This window comes from Eucalyptus grandis, chromosome 5 (assembly GCF_016545825.1).
Source record: "Eucalyptus grandis isolate ANBG69807.140 chromosome 5, ASM1654582v1, whole genome shotgun sequence".
Classification (NCBI taxonomy): Eukaryota; Viridiplantae; Streptophyta; class Magnoliopsida; order Myrtales; family Myrtaceae; genus Eucalyptus; species Eucalyptus grandis.
This window is the reverse complement of record NC_052616.1, coordinates 35,729,383-35,749,445: the sequence shown is the minus strand read 5'-3', so window position 1 is coordinate 35,749,445 and position 20,063 is coordinate 35,729,383. Positions and strand designations below refer to the sequence as shown.

At 37.1% G+C, this 20,063-nt stretch overlaps 3 protein-coding genes across 4 annotated transcripts; all 3 read right to left on the bottom strand.

The window, feature by feature from the left end:
* Positions 1 to 92: 92 nt before the first annotated feature.
* LOC104434601 (rhamnogalacturonan I rhamnosyltransferase 1) lies at positions 93 to 2,201 on the bottom strand. Its single transcript, XM_039313645.1, has 4 exons — positions 2,104 to 2,201; positions 1,383 to 1,623; positions 903 to 1,060; positions 93 to 781 (listed from the first exon to the last, which is right to left on the bottom strand). Exons 1-4 carry the CDS (start codon positions 2,199 to 2,201, stop codon positions 502 to 504), a joined length of 777 nt encoding a protein of 258 aa, XP_039169579.1. The 3' UTR covers positions 93 to 501.
* Positions 2,101 to 3,705, bottom strand: LOC120293504 (rhamnogalacturonan I rhamnosyltransferase 4-like). The gene is made up of 3 exons (XM_039313013.1): positions 3,257 to 3,705; positions 3,115 to 3,175; positions 2,101 to 2,393 (listed from the first exon to the last, which is right to left on the bottom strand). Exons 1-3 carry the CDS (start codon positions 3,358 to 3,360, stop codon positions 2,304 to 2,306), a joined length of 255 nt encoding a protein of 84 aa, XP_039168947.1. The 5' UTR covers positions 3,361 to 3,705; the 3' UTR covers positions 2,101 to 2,303.
* An 837-nt stretch (positions 3,706 to 4,542) lies between these two features.
* Positions 4,543 to 13,262, bottom strand: LOC104446807 (disease resistance protein RPV1-like). Of its 2 annotated transcripts, XM_039313004.1 has the most exons (6): positions 12,734 to 13,262; positions 11,045 to 12,149; positions 10,675 to 10,953; positions 7,917 to 8,606; positions 5,075 to 5,924; positions 4,543 to 4,740 (listed from the first exon to the last, which is right to left on the bottom strand). In XM_039313004.1, the coding sequence occupies exons 1-5, from the start codon at positions 13,204 to 13,206 to the stop codon at positions 5,775 to 5,777; spliced, it is 2,697 nt and encodes an 898-aa protein (XP_039168938.1). In that variant the 5' UTR covers positions 13,207 to 13,262; the 3' UTR covers positions 4,543 to 4,740; positions 5,075 to 5,774. The 2 variants fall into 2 exon arrangements, with proteins under 2 accessions (XP_039168938.1, XP_039168937.1); XM_039313003.1 differs by lacking the exons at positions 4,543 to 4,740; positions 5,075 to 5,924 and having other exon boundaries at positions 7,615 to 8,606.
* Between the last annotated feature and the right edge of the window lie 6,801 nt (positions 13,263 to 20,063).

Genomic DNA, 20,063 nt, shown 5'->3' with positions numbered 1-20,063 from the left:
TCACTAATGACGTTAAGAAATAAAATTGAAATGAACTTGCAGATGTCTTTCAAGTCATCATCTCAATGGATCCTTAACCAACCAAAATTATAGACATGAACCAAATAAGCTTTCATTCTGTGTTAGCACAAAAAGGGCAATACGTACACTCTCACTTTCAGGGACTTCTCAACAGATTACGATCGTTAACTATGGACAAGAAAAAATGATGAATTTATCTTTGTAGTTGCCTTAGAAGGAAGACAAGAATTCTTTGCTGGCTGCTGCTTGTTAGGCTCTCAGGCATTTGCTTATCATGGTCAAACAAAAAACCATTCACGATGATGAAAGCAGAGCAGCTCGCGCAACAAACTCAAAGAGTGTCTTCATATCTTAATGTAAGGAAAACTAATGCAGCTATGCCGCGCACTGCAACTTTTGTAGAGATCAACTTGAATCCTAAGCCCGTGAACATATTGTAGAGAACATGTTCAGATGACAATAGTTGATCATCGCCGTAAATCAACTAGAGACTTCACTGGAGTTTCTCTTGCCCGGGCCTAGCAAATCATCACAGTCGCGTTGCTCACAAAGGCACTCCAGAGGATTTGCATAGAAGTAATCCTCCTCCTTGGGCTTATCGACAATAACTCTACGATGATTTGGCTTTCCCATCTTCTCATGTGCCAGATGTACAGCAACTTCAAAATCATTCTGTGAAAGTGTCCCATTTTGATACAAATCCAGTAACACCACAAGCTTTTTACGGTCTAAGAGAACGGTTCTCTTAAATCCAAGATATCTGCAGAAAAATGTCACAGTTTGCACACAGCCTTTTGAAAGAAAATTGGATAGGCCTAATTTATTTGTCTTGTTCTTCCAAGGGAAATAATGGAAGAACATCAATCAAGTCAACAGCTTACCTGCGGTGACCTTCCACAAGTTTTGTCATATTTCCATCATATGTGGGGATGAAAGTATTGCTGGCTATTGATACCATAAAATCTAGAGCCCCCATTTGTGACGAGTGATTATGGAACTGCTGCAACTCCTTTGGATCCAGCAGCATCTCCTTTTTAACCTGATATAAAAGTAAAATCTGTGAAAAAAGATAGAAGAACTAAGTGTCAAATTACATGGAGATGGACTCATCCCAGTGCCAATTGCAAAGCATCAATGGATGTTCTAATACACACTCCAAGCATTAGCAGCCGCTAAAGCATCCTTTTATATACACTGTCTACCATTCTTGTATCATTTTTACATACGCCCTCAAGGTGAAGATGGAACTTTTTAACATTCTCCATTACGATTTTCACCTTCAGAGAGTTCAACACCGCTAGCACCAGAAGATGTTGGTCACTGAATTAGAAATATAACAGCACGTTAATATGTTAACTCACAATCCGTGGAAATGCAGCCCTCAATGTGGCTAATCTCCGTTCGCTGCCATAGATTTCTCCAGATGCGATGTAAATCTGAGTGTCTTTGTCAAAACCTAGTGCCTGTAAAACTAATGATGTCTCTTCCGGAGTCAGAGGACACAGACCTTGTGATCTCCTTTCCTCAGAAACAATCTCTTTCTCCCTCCACCAGGGGAATGCATGCTTGAATGAAAAGCACAATTCATGTGGCCACACATTTTACATATGAGAAACGAGAAAAACAGATAAATTGATGAAATAAAAGGATGAAATACATCTAATGCCACATTCCTCGTATTCAATCAAGCTTACTTTTGCCAGGTGCGACACCTAGAGCTTCAGAGCTAAAGCCACAGGATTTGACTAAAATGTAGCATAGGCCATGGAATATATTAGAGTTCCATCTCAGGGTAAAGTCACATGAACTTAAAGACTTAAAAACATATCCCTTCCTAGAGTGAAATATCAGATAAGTACAGAGAAATGTACAAAAACTTCGTCGACTTTCCCTTAAATACAATGTGCATCTCTAGTTAAACTAGATTTTACACCTTCGTTCAAGAACCTATAATTTGCACCTTGAGGTTTCAAAAGGCTCATGATTTTTCCTTGAGGCATAAGTAGCACAACATCAGCTGATTAAGTTAAATGAAAATTATTCCAATGGCAAACAATAAAGCAAGCACATGTCAAGACAAACCTCATTCGCTTGAGCTCTTCAGCTTCTTCTGCTGTACAACCTTGGGTGCATCCAGAGAAAGCCAACATATCCATCTTGTATCTCAGATGCAAAGCCATGAAAGGCCCCTTATCTCGAAGGAGGTGGACTAATTTGTTCCCCAGAGCCTCGATCTGAGGAGTATATTTTAAAGCCTGAAAGTTGACTCGACATCTGAGCCTCTAAAGATCTAGTGAAATTCCATTGTTTTTCAAACGAGCATCTGTCTTATTGAAATGTACCACCTTATGCTTGCTAAATAGTGGCAAAATCTGCATGGCATAGGCAAAGATATTACCCAGGGAACATATATGTAAACGGCATAAAACTACATTAAAGCACTACAACTGCCAAGTTCTCTGTATTCAGAACGGCATGCCATGCAGGACAAATATCTCATATTTAAATTGTGATCAATGGATAAATCACAACCAGACAAAAAGGCCAGATACATGGCCAACTGAATCTCCATCAGCTTAAAGCTAAGTGGAAAAAAGTCCAATATAAGCATGCTATCATTACACTACAATCTAAAGCAACCAAATTTAAAGAAGAAGGAGAAAAGGATGCAGGCCATTAGGAAACAGAGATGCAAATGCACAACCAATTGAAGGCCATGCCCTGCCCAGATGAAGACTTACACAAATGGCCAACTGATTCACGCACTTAGGTAGCACCTTGCCCTACCTTAGGCCTTTTATAATGGGTCAAAAGACGATGCATATGCACAAGCACAGGTAAATGAGATAGAATTGAGACATGTACAGAAAAACATGGTTGGATTCGACTGAAAATGGATCAAGTTTCAACCATGACAGCATATACCAATTACCAGAAAATCAATTTCTGGAATCGAAAACAACTTTTCGCACAAGCCACAGCCTCCGCTTTGATAACGCCAGATAAATCTAGTTTAGTTCTAGTAGATAACCAGCAAAGCTCACAATCAACCTAGCCTTCAAAATGCATCGGCGATTATACTCCAGTAGTAACCTTTTGACAGCGAGAGGTCCGAGAAGGAGCAACAGCAAAGGAGAACCGTGATACATGGAACCTGTGGAAGGGATCAAAGCATCAAACAGCAACACACCAGAGATCGAACGGAGCCGAACCTACGTAGGGAGACATCACCTACTGCTTCAACCAGTAGCCTTTGCCAACTGCAGGCGGCACAAACAAGAAAAACCAGAAATCGGAAAATGAACCTCCAAGATTTCTAGGAAGGAGGGGGCGGGGCATCGGGGATCGGGAATCGATCGACGGAGCAAAGACAGGCGGCGTTACGGCGGCGAATGCTGGTGAGAGGGGTGGCGACCTCGGGGCGGGTGGACAGGCGGAGGTTCCTAAGGAGGTAGACGAGGGCGAGCCGGAACGCGACCAACGCGACGAGCCATATCCAGAACCCCGAGCGCGCGCGCTTCTGCTTCTTCGTCTCCGTCTTCTGCTTCGTCGCTGTCGCCGGCGCCGTCGAGCTCGTCGTTTCGCTGGAAGAGAGGCACGACTTTGCGGAGGGGGAGAGAGAGAGCAGAGCGGACGTCGCGAGAGGGAGGCGGAGGAGCGTCGGCGGCGTCGGCGTCGGCGTCGGCGGCGTCGGCGTCGGCGTCGGGTGGGGGCGATGGAAGCAACCAGCGGAGGCGGAGGGGAGAGAGACAGAGAGGAGAGAGAGGAGAACGGGGAGAGAGACGGACCAGGTCCTCCCGCGCGAGAGGCGCGAAGAAAGAGACTCGGAAGAAAGAAGAAGCCCTCAGTCAGTCAGTCCGAAATTTTTTCAAAATGGCGCCTGACACGAGGACACGTGTCGTCCTCCGAGCGCCTTCTTGCTTGCCAGCAGAGACGTGAGTAAAAAGCCTCAAAGCACCTCTTATTTTCCCCCTCGTCATCCACGTAAAGCTTGTACTTTTTGTTCCCCAGGCTGCGCGGGTCTCCAGGTAGAAAGAGTCCAGGACAAAGAAGAGTCTCTCGATGTCTCATTATTATCCCTCCATCATCCCCGTAAGAACTCGGTGGAGATTCTAGATCAAATTCGATCAGTCTGTTTTCGAGCATATGTGAACTCTCTTGCAAGTTTTTTAGTTGATCCATTTCGATTGGGTTGTCTCCATACACATGTGAACTCTCGACTTCTGGATCTATTGAGTCATGACCAACCTCGTAGAGGAAAGCTGGATCAATTAACTTATTGTCTCGGAGCGTAACTTTTAAATCGTCCTCTAATTGCTTGCATATTATTCGAAATCCCCACTTTTTCATGTGCCGACCCCCGCTCGGACTGTTGCTCTCTAATTTAAGGTTGAATTGTGCATAACTCCCATCAATTTGATCAAAATGGACTGCTCCCCATAAGTCAGATGATGGAAAATAGTTTATGATGATGTCACCTGGATCCAATCTGTAGACACGTGTCGTCCTCCTTTCGCCGAAAGCTTTGCCATTACAATGTTGGATAACGGGAACCGGGCAATGATTGCTTTCATTGTTACATACGCCACATGAAATCAATCCAAGAAATTTGTCATATAAATCCTTTGAAGCCATGAAAGATACAAAACCATCTTCAACTGGTTGAAGCCATTTTGGCATCTCTCCTCTAGGGAGAACAAAAGTAGTGCGAGGAAAATTCTGTTACAAAAAAAGACCGTTAGAAAGCACCATAGAAGAATTCAATTTGAGTTTAGTAAGTAATCCTAGTGAATAAAGAGTTCCGTAAATGAGGAGGGATCCATTGATCCCAGCTTGCGTTAAGATAGAAGTCTCATGTGATAAGAATCATTCCCATAAAAACTATGCTAGCCACCTTCACTACGTAAATATTAGTGTAGGATTACTTTATATTCATTTGGTTTTCTCAAACCTCTGATTTTGCATTTTCAGCTATTGCAATATAAAAGCACAGATTTTTTTAAACATATTCTCCACACCGATATGTGTGCGCACGAGAGAGAGAGAATCTGACCTCGGCAATTGAAGCAGTGTCAACCACGGTCAATCCTCGATGGACCCACTGATCAATTGAAGTTAAATGTCCATTTGTTTGTAGAGATTCGCACCCATTCGCGAGCAGTAAATTTAAAAATGGCGGAAGCTTGGGAATCTCTTGTAATTGATGGCAATAACTAATTGACAATTCATACAACCGATCACGCTTACTGATGGATATAGGGAGACTAGTAATATTGTTCCCCGACAGAATTAACTTTTCCAACGAGGGAAAACAAGAAAGATCCTCAAGAAACTCTACTTCGGATAGATTACAATTGAGAAGGTCTAAGATTTTTAAATTTGAAAGTCCAACCTTCATGCATGGATTAGCTGAATCCGTGAGGTTTGGAAACACGATTGGGCCAAAAGCAGATCTGAAGCATTGAAGTTTTTGTAACTTGTAAATATTAGATGGAATGCTTACTGAGTTTTTGCAAATATCTAAGAGCATTCCCTCTAGAGAGACAAGATTTTCTATTGATGTAGGAAGTTCTTTAATAGCAGTATGTAGTATGGAAAGTCTTTTCAGGCATCTGAGTTCATGTGGGATATCGGGAAATCTTTCAAATTTTGAGCAAACAGAAAAGTTGAGATCTCGAAGATTTTTTGACTTGAGCACATTTGGAAAAACACGAAATTCAGGGCACCATTTAAAATGCAAGACTTGGAGCTTGTCATGATTTGCAATCGACTCGTGGGCTTCTACCAAGTTTTTGCAATTCCAGAGTTTCAATTCTTTGAGATTTGGAGCACATGAGAGGTTGGGCGTAATAACGAGCGACTCGCAGATCACTCAATTCAACGGACGTCAATTGCTTGAAGTCCTGCAAAAACAACAAAACCAACTACCATAAACATTTTGAAAGGGAAAATAGGGTATCCTTATAAGGCCGTTGCCACTTCTAAGCATTTTCATCCTTATGCCACAATTCTCTTCATGTGGATGGAACCAAGAATCATCCTTAGATTAGGCAACTTGGAACCTACTATTTAGGGTTCTAAGTAAATTTCTAAACCTACTAATAACTTTTCATTCAACGTTACTATACATATATAGTATTGAGAAATTACTAAACCCTTAGAAACTTTACCGGTAAATACAAATTTTTTTGTGTCTACAGTAAAGCTCACATTCACGAGCGAGTTTTACTTAACGATTTAGTTTTTATGATCACATTAGCGAATAAGAGATAACCCTTATCATTTCATTTTTAGATATTATTTTAAATAGTTATATAATATATACAAAATACACAATAATAAAAAGAAATCACAAATAATTTTTTAGACAATCATCAAAACAGTTAGGCATAACATGATAGACCAGTAAAAGATATATCATGATTATTAGAAAATCACTCGTTGGTTTTACAAACAATGGAATGCTATATATCAAACAAAAACTAATCCTAGCAAGTAATAGCATCGTACCATTTAATGTTTGATGCAGTAAATATGACATGATTCTTTTCATATATATATATATTTCAGACAATTACATTTCGTATTTAAGAATTGCACGTTACCAAACATGGAAAAAAGACAATTCCTGTTACATTTCGTATTAAGGGCTAGTTAGTTTAAATTTCTAAATTACTCCGATATTGTCAAAGGCAATTCCCGTTACTTTATAGTTGATGGAGGTAATTTATATCACCTTATAATTGGTGAGAACAAATATTGAATTATTAAGGATTGCCAAAAGTTTTTGAATGAATTAGTTATAATTTATATCACCTTATAATTGGTGACAATTCCTGGTGGCATGCCCCTACGGGATCACTTATATCGAATTAGTTGTACATGCATTACTAGCAAGATGTTTAATAAATATTTAATTACGGGTACTTAGAAATGCTACTCCTTCAGAACTAATTTGAGCAAATAATGATGTATTTTTTTACAGCACGGTGTAGGACAAATGCCGCCCTTTACAACATACATTGGAAAGCCTCCATGACATGGAGACTACGTGGCCTCTAAGGTTATTTTGAAAGTGAGATATTGTGATCAATATATCTGACCAACCACATTTAAATCAAATGCTTGACCATTTAACCAGCTATTCCTTGGGCCTTTTTACTTATGTATATATGTCAACGGGTTGGTTCGTCATGTTTTTGTTTCCTTTTATCTGACCATTATACAATTCCTTTTTGTATATAAAATTGTTTATATGTAAACTAGTGACATAGTTAGAATTAGGCGAAATAGTTTATACTAGCATATTTGCATTTTGAATTTCTTCCCTCGGTAGATTTGATTTTGAAATAAAACTACATCAATAGTTTGAGATATTAGGTTTAGAAAGTATTTGTCCTTCTATATATAATAAAAACCTTCTACTTGTGAGGGATTCTAACCTCTTTCTCATTCCTTCCATCCATGATCTTCAGTTGCTTATTTTAAAAATATAATACCCATGGGCAAATACATGAAATCGATTATTTTATTTTATCTCTCATGTATTTTAATATATTAAAAATTGAATATACTCATGCTTCAAAAGCCTTCATAAGAAAACTCAAATTTTCTTTTTCTGCATATAATAATAGAATTTGTTTGTATTGTGTATTTTACCCGCAAAATGTTTTCATTGCGGATTTCTTATAAAGATGTTTCACTTAATTTTTCAATGCCAATTATGCTGCATGTTATTTCCAACGCAAGTAGTCAACGACATTCTGCAAGAAAATCGAGTAGTGGTTTCTAAAACAGAGGAACACCATTTCCTTAGGGATACTAGTGCATACAGTACGCAAATGCCCATACAAATGAAGTAGATAATAAAAAGGTCTATGTAGATAAATGCTCACCTTACTAATTGACGATGTGGACAAACGATCACACTTGATGGATGTAGAAAGGCTAGTAATATTGTTCACCGACAGATTAAAGAATTTCAATGAGGGAAAACAAGAAAGATCCTCAAGAAACTCTACTTGGGACAAATTACAATTTAAAAGGTCTGACAAATTTAAATTTGGAAGTCCAATCTTCGTGCATGGATCAGCTGAATTCCAGAGGTTTGGAAACACAATTTGGCGGAGAAAATATTTGAACCATTGAAGTTTTTGTAACTTGTAAATGTTAGATGGACTACTTATAGGGTTTTTGCCCATCTCTAAATATATTTCCTCTATAGAGACAAGATTTTTTATTGATGTAGGAAGTTCTTTTAAAGCGGTATCTAGTATGGAAAGTTTTTTCAGGCCTCTGAGTTCATCTGGAATATCAGGGAATCTTTCAAATTTTGAGCAAGCGAAAAGATTGAGATCTCGAAGATTTTTTGACTTGAGCACATTTGGAAAAACACGAAGTTCAGGGCACCATTCAAAATGCAAGACTTGGAGCCTGTCATGATATGCAATTGACTCGTGGGCTTCTACCAAGTTTTTGCAATTCCAGAGTTTCAATTCTTCAAGATTTGGAGCACATGAGATGTTGGGTGTACTAACGAGCGACTCGCAATCACTCAATTTAATGTACCTCAATTGTTGGAAGTCCTGCAAAAACAACAAAACCAACTACCATAAACATTCTAAAAGGGAAAGAAGGGTATTTGTATAATGCCGTTGCCACTTTTAATGATCTTCATCCTGAGGCCACAATTCTCTTCATGATAAAGGAGGCAAGGAGCATCGTTAGATCAGGCAACTTGAAACCTACTATATAGGGTTCTAAGTATACTTCTTAACCTATTAATAAATTTTCATTCAAAGTTACCATATATATAGTATTGAGAAATTACTAAACCCTTTGAAACTTTACCGGTAAATTCAAATTTTTATGTATATATAGTAAAGCTTATGAGAGATTAAGTCATATGGCATGCTCACAAGTGATTTCTACCTGGCAATTTAGTTTTTATAATTACATTAGCGAATAAGAGACAATTCTTATCATTTTATTTTTAGATATTATTTTAAAGAGTTATATAATATATAATACACAATATTAAAAATATTTCAAATAAATTATCCTAGACAATCATCAAAACAGTTAGATATAACATGATACTCCATACTTGACCAATAAAGATATATCGTGATTACTAGAAAATTAAATGTCGGTTTTACAAACAAAGAAATACTATATATCAAACAAAAAATAATTCTAGCAAGTAACAAAATCATACCATATGATTTTTCGATACATTAAATATGACAATTCTTTTTATATATATATTTCAGATAATTACATTCCGTATTAAAGAATTGTGCGTTAACAAACATGGAAAAAAATTAAGGGCTAGTTAATTTAAATTTCTAAATTACTCCGATATGATCAAAGACAACTCCTATTACTATATAGTTGATGGAGATAATTTATATCACTGTATAATTGGGGAGAACAAGTATTGAATTAAGGATTGCCAAAAGTTTTGAATGAATTAATTATAATTTATATCACCTTATAATTGGTGACAATTCCTGGAGGCATGCCCCTACGGGATCACTTATATCGAATTATTTGTACACGCATTACTAGCAAGATGTCTAGTAGATATTTAGTTACATGCACTTAGAAATGCTGCTCCTTCATATGATGCCTTTTTTACAGCCCGGTGTAGGACAAATCCCGCTCTTTACGAATTGAATAAGCCTCCATAAACTTGGAGACTACGTGGCCTCTAAGGTTATTTTCAATGCGACATATTGTGATTAAGGTATCCAACCAACCACATCTAAATCAAATGCTTGACCATTCAACCAGCTTTTCCTTGGGTGTATTTTCTTTTGTATATATGACAACGGATTGGTTCATCATGTTTTTGTTTCCTTTTATTTGATCATTAGACAATTCTTTTTTGTATATAAAATTGTTCATATGTAAACTAGTGACATAGTTAGAATTAGGTGAAATAGCTTATACTAGCATATTTGCTTTTTGAATTTCTTCCCTAGGTAGATTTGATTTGAAATAAAATTACATCAATAGTTAGAGATATTAGGTTTAGAAAGTATTTGAGATTCATCTAGATACATACATACATACATACATACATGCATACATACATACATGCATACATACATAGATACATACATATATGCATGTAATTGTCCTTGTACATAACGTAATAAAAACCTTCTAATTGTGAGGGATTTCAACCTTTTGTTATTCCTTCCATTTATGAGCCTCAATTGCTTATTTTACATATATAATACCCATGGACAACTACATGAAATTGGTTATTTTATTTTATCTCACATATTTCAATATATTAACATTTGAATTTACTCATGATCCAACGACCTTCATAAAAAAAATTTCAAATCTGCTCTTTCTGCATATTATAATAAAATTTCTTTTTATTGTGTATTTTATCAATAATATGTTTCCATTGGATATTTCTAGTAAAGTTGTTTCCCTCAGTTTTTCAGATGCGAGTTTGCTGCACATTATTTCCAACGCAAGTAGTTAACGTCATTTTGAAAGAAAATAGAGAAGTGGCTTCTAAAACAGTGGAACATCAATTATGTATGAATAATAGTACCTCTAATACCTCTAACACGCATATGCCCATACAAATGAAGTAGGATAATAAAACAGTCTATGTAGTTAAATGCTCACCTTAAAGTGTTTTACTACTTCTGTGATACTGCCTTTCCTCATATCAATACATACTAATTTCTTTTGACCAGAAGGAAATTTTGGAATCCAAGTACCACTTCCATCAAATTCCATCCATCTTAGCTCATTAGGAAGACATATAGGGCCTTGGAAAGAAATATGAACATTGTGTAGGATGATCAATTTCAACTTTCTCATTTTTGGAAAAGCATTAGGATGGATACTTAGCTCTTTCAGCTTAGGTGGCTCCAACACAATGGCTTTTACAGCACAATCTCCCTATATATACAAGACTATATTTAGAATATGGATTTTTAGTAAATAGAGTCAAAGAGAAGGAGCAGAATTTTGATGGGATTTGCAATCTTACCTCATCGCTTGACAAAGCATCACAAACATCACCATACCGCCATAGTCTACTACGTCTCTTGGGATTATCTCGGCATTCTTGGTTCACAATTTCCATACCCATGGATTGAATCAAGTCATGCATTTCTATGATATACTCATTTTTTATCAAAGACCTCTCAATGAGAACTTCTAATCCTATTGCCGCTGCAAGATCACAACTATCAAGAACTTCCTTTATGTAATTACTATTCCTCCCCTTAAAGAAGCAGGCAATGTCAAGAAAAATTTCTTTCTCATTTTCCTCTAGTCCATCATAACTTATTTTGAGCACATAATTGATTTTACTGTTAGGAACTTCGGAAAGTTTCTTTAGTGTACTTTCCCATTCATGTTCTCTTCTACCACACAAGAAGGAACCCAGCACCTCAAGTGCTAAAGGAAGGCCTTTAGCATGCTTCAGAATACTATCCACTAGATCTGTCCCGATCTTCAAATTTGAGTGTGTCAAAAAAGCATGCTTACTTAGCAGCTCAAGAGCTTCACTATTATCCAGTTCTTTAACTTCACACACATGATCTTGATTTATCCCATGGACAGTCAACAAATGTTTATCTCTTGTAGTAACAATGATCCAACTCCCATTACCAAACCACTTACATTCTCCTGCTAAAGCATTTAATTGGCACAAGTCATCCACATCGTCCAAAATGAGAAGAACTTTTTTGTGATGAAGTCTATGCTGTATTATATTAATACCTTCATCAACATTGGACACTTCTAATCTTTGTTGCAATGGTAATATATCCTTTAGTAATTGTTTTTGCAAAGTAACTAGACCCATGTGACCTTTTGAAGTTTCTCGAACATTTGCTAAAAAACATGAACCCTCAAATTGTCTAATAGTATCATTGTAAAGGGCTTTTGCTAAGGTTGTCTTGCCTATGCCTCCCAGTCCCCATAATCCCATCATAACAACATCATCACTAGAGTCCGCATTTAACATCAATTTTAGCTTAACCACTCGGGACTCTATCCCAATTGGATGCTTGGCAAGATGCAAAGGTACTTGGTCTACAAAAGCGGAGATCTTCTCCACAATGCTTTGTATAAGCTCTGACTCATCTCTGACAAAAGTGGAAAAAAGAAGTTGTAACATCATTTTAGTGACTTGAATAAGCAAATAAAGAGCAATTGCTAGCTAATAAAGATAAAGTAGTGCGTCAAATTCTCACAACATCATAGAAAAACCAAAATGTATTCCGACGCAGTCGAATCAGAACTCCAGGAGCTCCACACCATTCAAAACAAGTTCAAAATTCCACTTTTAGTCATCCAGGTGACTCATGTTCTTTTAATTTATGCACAATAATTTACTTATTTTATTTTTTGACTGCAATGGGGTTTATTTAAATAGTTGATCAAGCTTTTTAGGAATCATGCTCAAAATTTCGAAACTATTAAAGACCCCAAAACACGATGTCATTACCTTATACGGCCTATGCACATAATTATCATGTATCAAGCATGCAAACTTTCTTTTGACCAAAAAAAAAGCATGCAACTTTCTTACTCCTTCCAGATAAATGGGGTAAGCGCAATAATGCACTTAACATTTTGTCCATGGGTCGATCAAGTTTTTTAACATTTTCTTTATACTCATTTGTAAAGATTAGTTTCTTACACAAGATAGAAATTCCATTCAACTTACCCATCATTGAAATGCCACCCGAATAAGCTACCAGCGTCAAAAAGAGCTTTCTTCCATTTTCTCACTTCCTCTGAATCCTTCCCGAATTTGGACTCGTGCTCAGCCAGAGCTCTCCCATAACTCTTTCTCCCCCCTCTCACTTCTTTTGGGTCCACTTTATAAAACAATGGTAGAACAATGAGGCCCCTTTGCTCCTTGCACTCCATAATCTTCACCACCTCTTCCAAGCACCATTTTGAGGAAGCATAATTCTCCGAAAAAACGATAATCGCGATGTGTGATTGCTCGATGGCCTTCATGAGTACCAGCGATATTTGGTCACCCTTCTCCAGTTTCTCTCTATCCTGGAAAGTCTCTATTCCATTATGGACTAACGCTTTGTAGAGATGACTAAGGAAGTTGTTACGCACATCCGTGCCTCTAAAACTCAAGAAAACGTCGTGAATCCTTTTGCGTTTTGTTGAAGAAGCCATTGTATGATGGAGTACAACAATAAGCAACAACTATTCGCTTAAGATTTGGTAGAATGTTTTCAGGTACTTCGTTCACCACTTGATCTTCTTGTTTATTTATTCTTATAGCAAACGACAAAGATGCACGACTTTTTTTAGTACTTTGGCAAATGATGTGCTTAAGGATGGACCAAGACATTTAAAAAGGTGTGAACACAAGGACTTTTTTTCATAAAGGACTGCACGCCACCGCATTATTTAGATTATCATATTGACTCAAACTTCTCTGTGGCCGACAAAATCATTGCATAGATGGAGAAACAACTCTAGGGGATGGATTCTCGTAATCTAGGTCATAGGCCCACCCGTGAAAACAACTTTGGTGATCTTCATCAAAATTTCATCTCCAACTTCTGAGTAGTTGTTTTTTCCTTGCTATATGATAATTTAACACATGAGCACTCAAGAAATACATAATTACACGCACAACCAAGTGTACTGGCAAAAAATAATATCATATCATTACTAATAGTAGAACTTTAGAGAAGTATGGTGCTTCAAAATGAACCAAGATATCTAATTAGTGTGAACACATGGATTCATGTGATCTGGTTGTAGGCTTACTAATTAGAAGAACTTCGTTGGCTTCTTCTTTACTAATCAATAAGTTAGCATGACTTCTCAACGAAATATAATAAATATGATCACAATTCATTCCCATAATTCAATAATCACAACATTCCTCACTAAATGTCCAAAGAATCTGTTTTTCAAAGTATATACCTCCAACCTTGCGTTGATGCATAAATTTTTGCTTGGAGACTTGTCATTTATTTCGTCAAAAAATTAAGAATTGAGCTCGTTCATAGCAATCTTATTGGATCCTTAAAAAAATTCATTTGCTTAGCTTAATTCCACACTCGCATCTTTCATTGCATTTCTCTTCATTTGAACAATAGACACATCAATGTTTAGGCACAATTCATCTAAATTAAACAAGGCTTGTCTGCGTCCAATAAAACAGGGGTTCGGCTATGAAGTTCTTCATTTTAATCTGCTCAATGGACCGCTCAACATGCGAGATGAACTAGAATTGACAACTCCAAAATCGTGGTAGTTATTGGACACAACTCCAAGATGGTGGAATTGGTCCTAACCCCTTACTGTAGAGTTAGATATGATTCGGACAAGGTGGATCACGACGCCATAAATTGTGGAAGTTTGAATCAAAGACCTTCAAGATGAGGATTACACGAGTCGAGACTAACCAAGAGAGGGGACTGTTACGGTAATAGACAATCATAGAGGGACCCTCGGTTGATGGCCAAAAACAGAGAGCAAAACTAGATGATCTGGAATTTCAAAAGATTGATTCGGTCAAATGAGCTGGCCAGGGATGAGATAAGAGGAGGGATACGGGAAGCGGGTCATTTGGCGACTGATTAAGGAAAATCTGTCCGTGAGCTTTGGAGACAGAATGAGAAAAGGATTCGGTGGTTATTTTTTTGAAAAAAAGAGATAAATGCGAGAGATGGGGCCCTTTGAAAAAGTAAAACCTATCGTGAGCTTCAAGTGCGGGATGGCTTTCGGTGACGCAGAAAGAGAGATTTGAGCGTGAGTTGGAAAGTGATGGAAAACCGGAATCAGACAAGATTCGAAAGCGGTGAGCAGAAGAAAAAGCTGGAGAGTCAAAAAGGTGTAGGATTCGGTGATCTTGAGGAAGAACAAGAAGCCAGCGACGCACGCAACGGGACTACAATTCACGCACCCTGCTATCCGCTTATCATGGTAAAGCCTGCTGATTCCTTCTCTTTCTTGTTCATGTTTTCATTTGATCAGAACCAAATTCCATGTTCGCCACTCTTGCAATTTATTTGCAGAGTCCCAAAGCCATGAATGTGTGAATACTAAGGTATTCGTGTGAAAGAGCACAAGTTTGGAATTTCCATGCTTGTTTCTAGATTCCACACTTTTTTCTCACTCTATTTTGACCTGAAATTCACTGTGTGTTAAACCTTTTAATAATAAACATTCTTTTGCATCATTCACAATTATCTAGATATATATTGAAAAATCAAAACATAGAAATTACGTATCGAAACTTAAAATCACACTAATTTCTTGATATGGTATAGAAAATTTACCATCATATCGAATTCTTCAAAAATCATTTCAACATCTTCCTATATTATAGTATCCATACTATTTGTTGCAGGATTTTTCTTTCATATATTAGTGTTTGTGAGGGATTTGCAGACTCAAACAAGGAAGCAGTGTGTATTCACATATTGCACTCAATCAAGCAATCAAGTTGATGTTCAAGCATTGTGAAATTAAAGGCTTCATGTATATTAAAAATATACTACATGATAAAAAAAATTGCGTTGGTTTAAATTAAAAATCTCATTATAGTTGTCTCTATATGTGGTGTATAAAAAGTCTACATTTGCTTTATCACATAACTAATATCTTTTGAAGATTGAAATTCTAAACAAGAAAAGTACTGTGGACTTAGAGGGAAGATGGTAATATTAAATGGTTAATCATACATAATGCCTTATGCTGAATTATGTGGATGTTGATGATCTATAGTTTTTCCTCCCGTTTATATTTAAATTCTCCATTCTCAATCATAGAAATGAAATGGGTAAGAAGATAAAAAAAAAGCCAGATTAACATAAAGTGACATGTATTGATACTTTATAAATGAATACGCAATGTCAACCAGTTTTTCAAATAAATGAGCCAACAACAGCTCATCCACAATTGTTTAGTTAGTTTTTTGTGAGAAAATGTTAAGATGCTTTCAAAGCATCATGCCATCAACCACGAAACTAATTATTCAACATCAAGCACTATGAACTTTCGACTTTCCTCCAAAGAAAAATATTATGAATGAATTATTTATAACGTCTCATTAATAGTGCCGCTTGACTTATATTTTGGTAAAATATGCCATTGACAAAATGCGTTGGATCATCGGCATGATGGTTGCTAAGCTTGAGCAGTTCTTGAGAAGTTGTTTTAGCACCGAAAGCTGGAGTCTCCCATATTCAACGCTTCAAGTCCAAATTTAGCTTATGCGCTAAATTTAATTTAGCTACTTTTCTCTTTAGCACCCAAATAAAAGAAAAGTGATGACTTTTAAGTCAAGCCTATGAAACTTTACCAAAGTAGTAGGAAAAAAGTTTCCAGCTTCATCAGTTAACGATAGCCACGAAAAATGTGAACGATCATGAGATGACCATGTGGATTGTTCTGATCCTTTTGAGCAATAACTTAGAATACACTTGCATTCCGTTCTTTTAAAGTTCCGTTGTTTATTATATGTGCAATTGTCCCGGCATCAATAACTAGTACAATTTTAAGTGTAATGACCAATTCTAAAGGTAATTTTATTATTAGGAACGTGGATTAAAAATTTAAAGAAAATAGTGGTGGGTCCCAATTCCAAAGGTATTCTTTTGTTCGTCTAATTTATTTGCCTGTTATCGCATGTATTTCCCTACTGCAATTATTTTGTCTTCGATCTTCTTCACTCCGAGTCCAAGGTGCTTTCCACGACCGAAAGTCCCACTTGGGGCCGTTATCTGCATCTAATAAGTAAAAAATTATTAAATGGAAAATATATATAGTAAACTAAATCTAAACCGTAAAAATTGAAGAGATTCGTTTAGAGTCCACTGTTTTTAATGGTTCAAATTCAATTTGGTTTATACCCTAAGTTCACTCAATAATTTTTCCAAATAGATAACTGTGCCACTGCTTTTTAATGTGTACGAGCTGTCTCGATGAAATTAATACCACTTGCGTAATCTCGATCCAGTATACTAAATCCTTGATAAATTTTGATCCAATCATCCTTGACAATTAAAATTCATTAAATAAAATTTTCAAATAAGAGGGATGATCATAACAGTGCAAGCGGAATAGACCTTTAGCTGTGTTCCTAATCCCTTGATTGTAAAAGATGATCTTGTGGGCTAGATATGATGATTGATTCTCACAATCTTGGGAAAAAGAAAATCAGCGATAATTTATTCTTATACTAGAGGACAGAGAAGCATGACTTTTTTCAGTGGGGTGGGGGTCAACAACGAATAATGTCAGAATTTCGGAAAATGATGGTGTTTACTTAGGGATCAAGATATCTAACAGGTGTGAATACACGGACTTATTTTCATTGAGGACAGAATAAATTCAGATTGTTATATTGACACAAGTTCCTTCGCTCGATTGTTTGATGTAGAATCTATTTGGTTATCGATTAAGGAAAATCCTTTCGTGCGCTTAAGGGAGGCTGGCTTTCGGTGGCCGACAATTTAAAAAGGGGGATTTGAGTGAGAGGTGGAAAGTAATGGAAAATCAAAATCAGACGAGAGGCACCAATCAGACCAGAAAAAGACAAATTCTGAGTGGAAATCGTGAGTGGAAGAAAAAGCTTAGACAGTCAAAAAGGTTGCTGAGGAACAAGAAGCCATCCTTTCATTTTTTTTGGTATGATAAGAATCCGACGCACGCAAGCGGGCCACGACACACATTCGGCCATCCGTTTATCATGGTAAAGCTTTCTGATTCCTTCCCTTTTCCGCTTTATCTTTTGGTATGATCAGAATCCGATTCCGTGTTTGCCACTCTTATGATTTGTTTGCAAAGTCCCAAAGCCATGCATGTATGATGAATCATAAGGTGTTCCTGTGAATTAACACGAGTTAGGAATTTCCACACTTATTTCTAGATTCCATGATTCATCTCATAAAATTTTGATATGAACTCGTTATGTCTTAATCCCCTTCGCATTAACTTGGCTATGGATGAATCATGTCACCTAGTTGTTCCCTTTGCATGATTGGATTGGACTGAGTATGTTTCGTCCGTGTTCTGCCCCTTGAAGTATCCCAGAGTGATCTCGTTGTTTGCTTGCATGATTTCGCTTCATCCACCATGTTCCCATTGCGTTAGATTTGCTTTTACACTAAATTCAATATGTGTATAGTTTATTATTTGCAAGTTCGTCGATTATACATAGTGTTTACCTACACCCCCACCCAAAAAGATTGAATCTTTATACTGTTTTAGTCATGCATATAGCTCTACTTAGTTCCTAAGCATTCGATTAGCTCTTATTTTATTCACAAGCACTTAGGTAGATTAACTCATAATAGTAATGAAAAGAAATCATAAATATATAATAAAAAGATGTAGATGGCATATTAGATGATTATTGCATCACAAGGTTTTTGTCCCAAAACTTAATAGTAAGGCATTGTATAATATTGCCTGATATAGCTTGGGCTATTTCTTTCCTCATCTTCTACATGCTTTGTTATAATTTGATCGGATTTTTATTTTTTTGAGTATCCATATGAAGATGGCATGCAAAGCCTTTTATAAAAAAGAAAAAGGTATCCATAATAGGAGTTAGATTTATTTAACGTAATCAAGTCTCTGAGCTTATGAATATTTAGTTTGCAAAAGTAAACTGTCTCTCGCGTCTTACTCAGCTCCTAACTTTAGTGGCAGCTCTAGTTAAAATCAATTAACTAATTAATAAGAAACCAATTTCCCATGGGTAGGGCTTGGGAGGGACTACACAAAGCGTAAGTGCCATCTTGTAAGAGGCTTATTTGTGCTTGCTTAGCAATCTGTTAATCTCCCTTGCGTTCACCTTGGGAGGGTCACAACACTTTGAAACAAAACCTAGTTCTTCAAATAAGACCAAAATGAAGTGATGCTTTGCACTCACGACAAGAAGACTTCTCTAGAAAAAGGAAATTTTTTTTGGAAAATTCAAGTCATGAGCTTTCCACGAACATGAATATTGAGTTAATCAAATGAAAGAGAAACGAGGGGTTAGAGCGCGCGTGTATATATGTGTGTGCGTGTGTGTGCGCGTGTGTGCGCGCGCACGTGTGTGTGATAAGTGATTCTTCAAAGAAAGAGAAAATTAGTGCTAGCTAGTGGCTCGCCCGATCACAGCGTCTCTCAACACAGCGTCTCCCAACTAAGGCTAGAAAAGCCCTGACCAAGGTCATTTGGGCCCTGTGCTAGGGTTGGGTGCACTCTAGGCCATTTGAGTCTGGTATTGAGTTGGAATGTGGAGTTTGATTTTGAGTGGGAATGTTGAGAGTTAATATCGGGTGTAGATGGAACCCCTGATATAATTGATCGTGCCTAATTATGAGAAGAAATTGTGTAACATGGAATGGGGCGTATCATAACGGTTTGGCCTTATAATCAGAACTCTTGTGGATTGTTTGATTGAATGATGGATTAATGATGTTGACTCAATTGATTGACTAAGATTGAATGAGATATTCCAAAGGCCCGGGTGTTGTTAGTGCACGTATGTGATATATGAATTGTACTGACCTGCAGGGTGGAATTGAGGCGAGATAAGTCCTCTATACTAAATGTGTGATGGTGTGGTTAAGACGCTTCTAGGCGTATTACTCTCCTGATCGGGGTTTAAAGCATGGACTTGCTGAGACATTGTCTCACTGGTTATTGTATAACCATTTTCAAGTATTTAGAAGGTGGTCATGGAGGACCAAAGCCCCGGAGTATGTGAAAGTGAAGTCAAAAGGATTGGCGTTTGGGTCCGACTAGTATGTCATAGGACAATACCTTTGTTTTTGAGAACTAACCTTCTTGTAGACTTTTGACTAGACTCGATTTGTATCTAAACACATTGTTTATAAAAGCATGTTTGTTTGTGAATGTGTTGTCTTGCTTTTTTCTTTTTTTTAATCATGAGATGGTTACTGTCAGAGGATTTAATATTCGCTTCCGCATGTATAATAAAAAGAAAGGGTCGGCGACTCGTCCTAGGAAGTCGCAAAATATTATTGACCAAAGAGGGATGGGCACGCACTCGA

Bases quoted from the DNA above. Each gene is read 5' to 3' on its own strand.
- LOC104446807 (XM_039313003.1), bottom strand. From the start codon at position 13,206: ATGGCTTCTTCAACAAAACGCAAAAGGATTCACGACGTTTTCTTGAGT. The intron at 10,954-11,044 runs GTAAGATTGCAA...TTGTATATATAG, and splicing joins ATGCTTTGTCAAGCGATGAG to GGAGATTGTGCTGTAAAAGC. The intron at 8,607-10,674 runs GTGAGCATTTAA...TTGTTTTTGCAG, and splicing joins AAGTAGTAAAACACTTTAAG to GACTTCCAACAATTGAGGTA.
- LOC120293504 (XM_039313013.1), bottom strand. From the start codon at position 3,360: ATGCCCCGCCCCCTCCTTCCTAGAAATCTTGGAGGTTCATTTTCCGAT. The intron at 3,176-3,256 runs GTAGGTGATGTC...TCCCTTCCACAG, and splicing joins AAAGGCTACTGGTTGAAGCA to GTTCCATGTATCACGGTTCT. The intron at 2,394-3,114 runs GTTACTACTGGA...TATGCCATGCAG, and splicing joins GGACCTCTCGCTGTCAAAAG to ATTTTGCCACTATTTAGCAA.
- LOC104434601 (XM_039313645.1), bottom strand. From the start codon at position 2,201: ATGGCTTTGCATCTGAGATACAAGATGGATATGTTGGCTTTCTCTGGA. The intron at 1,061-1,382 runs GTGAGTTAACAT...CTTTTATATCAG, and splicing joins GGGCTGCATTTCCACGGATT to GTTAAAAAGGAGATGCTGCT. The intron at 782-902 runs GTAAGCTGTTGA...ATTTTTCTGCAG, and splicing joins CTTGTGGAAGGTCACCGCAG to ATATCTTGGATTTAAGAGAA.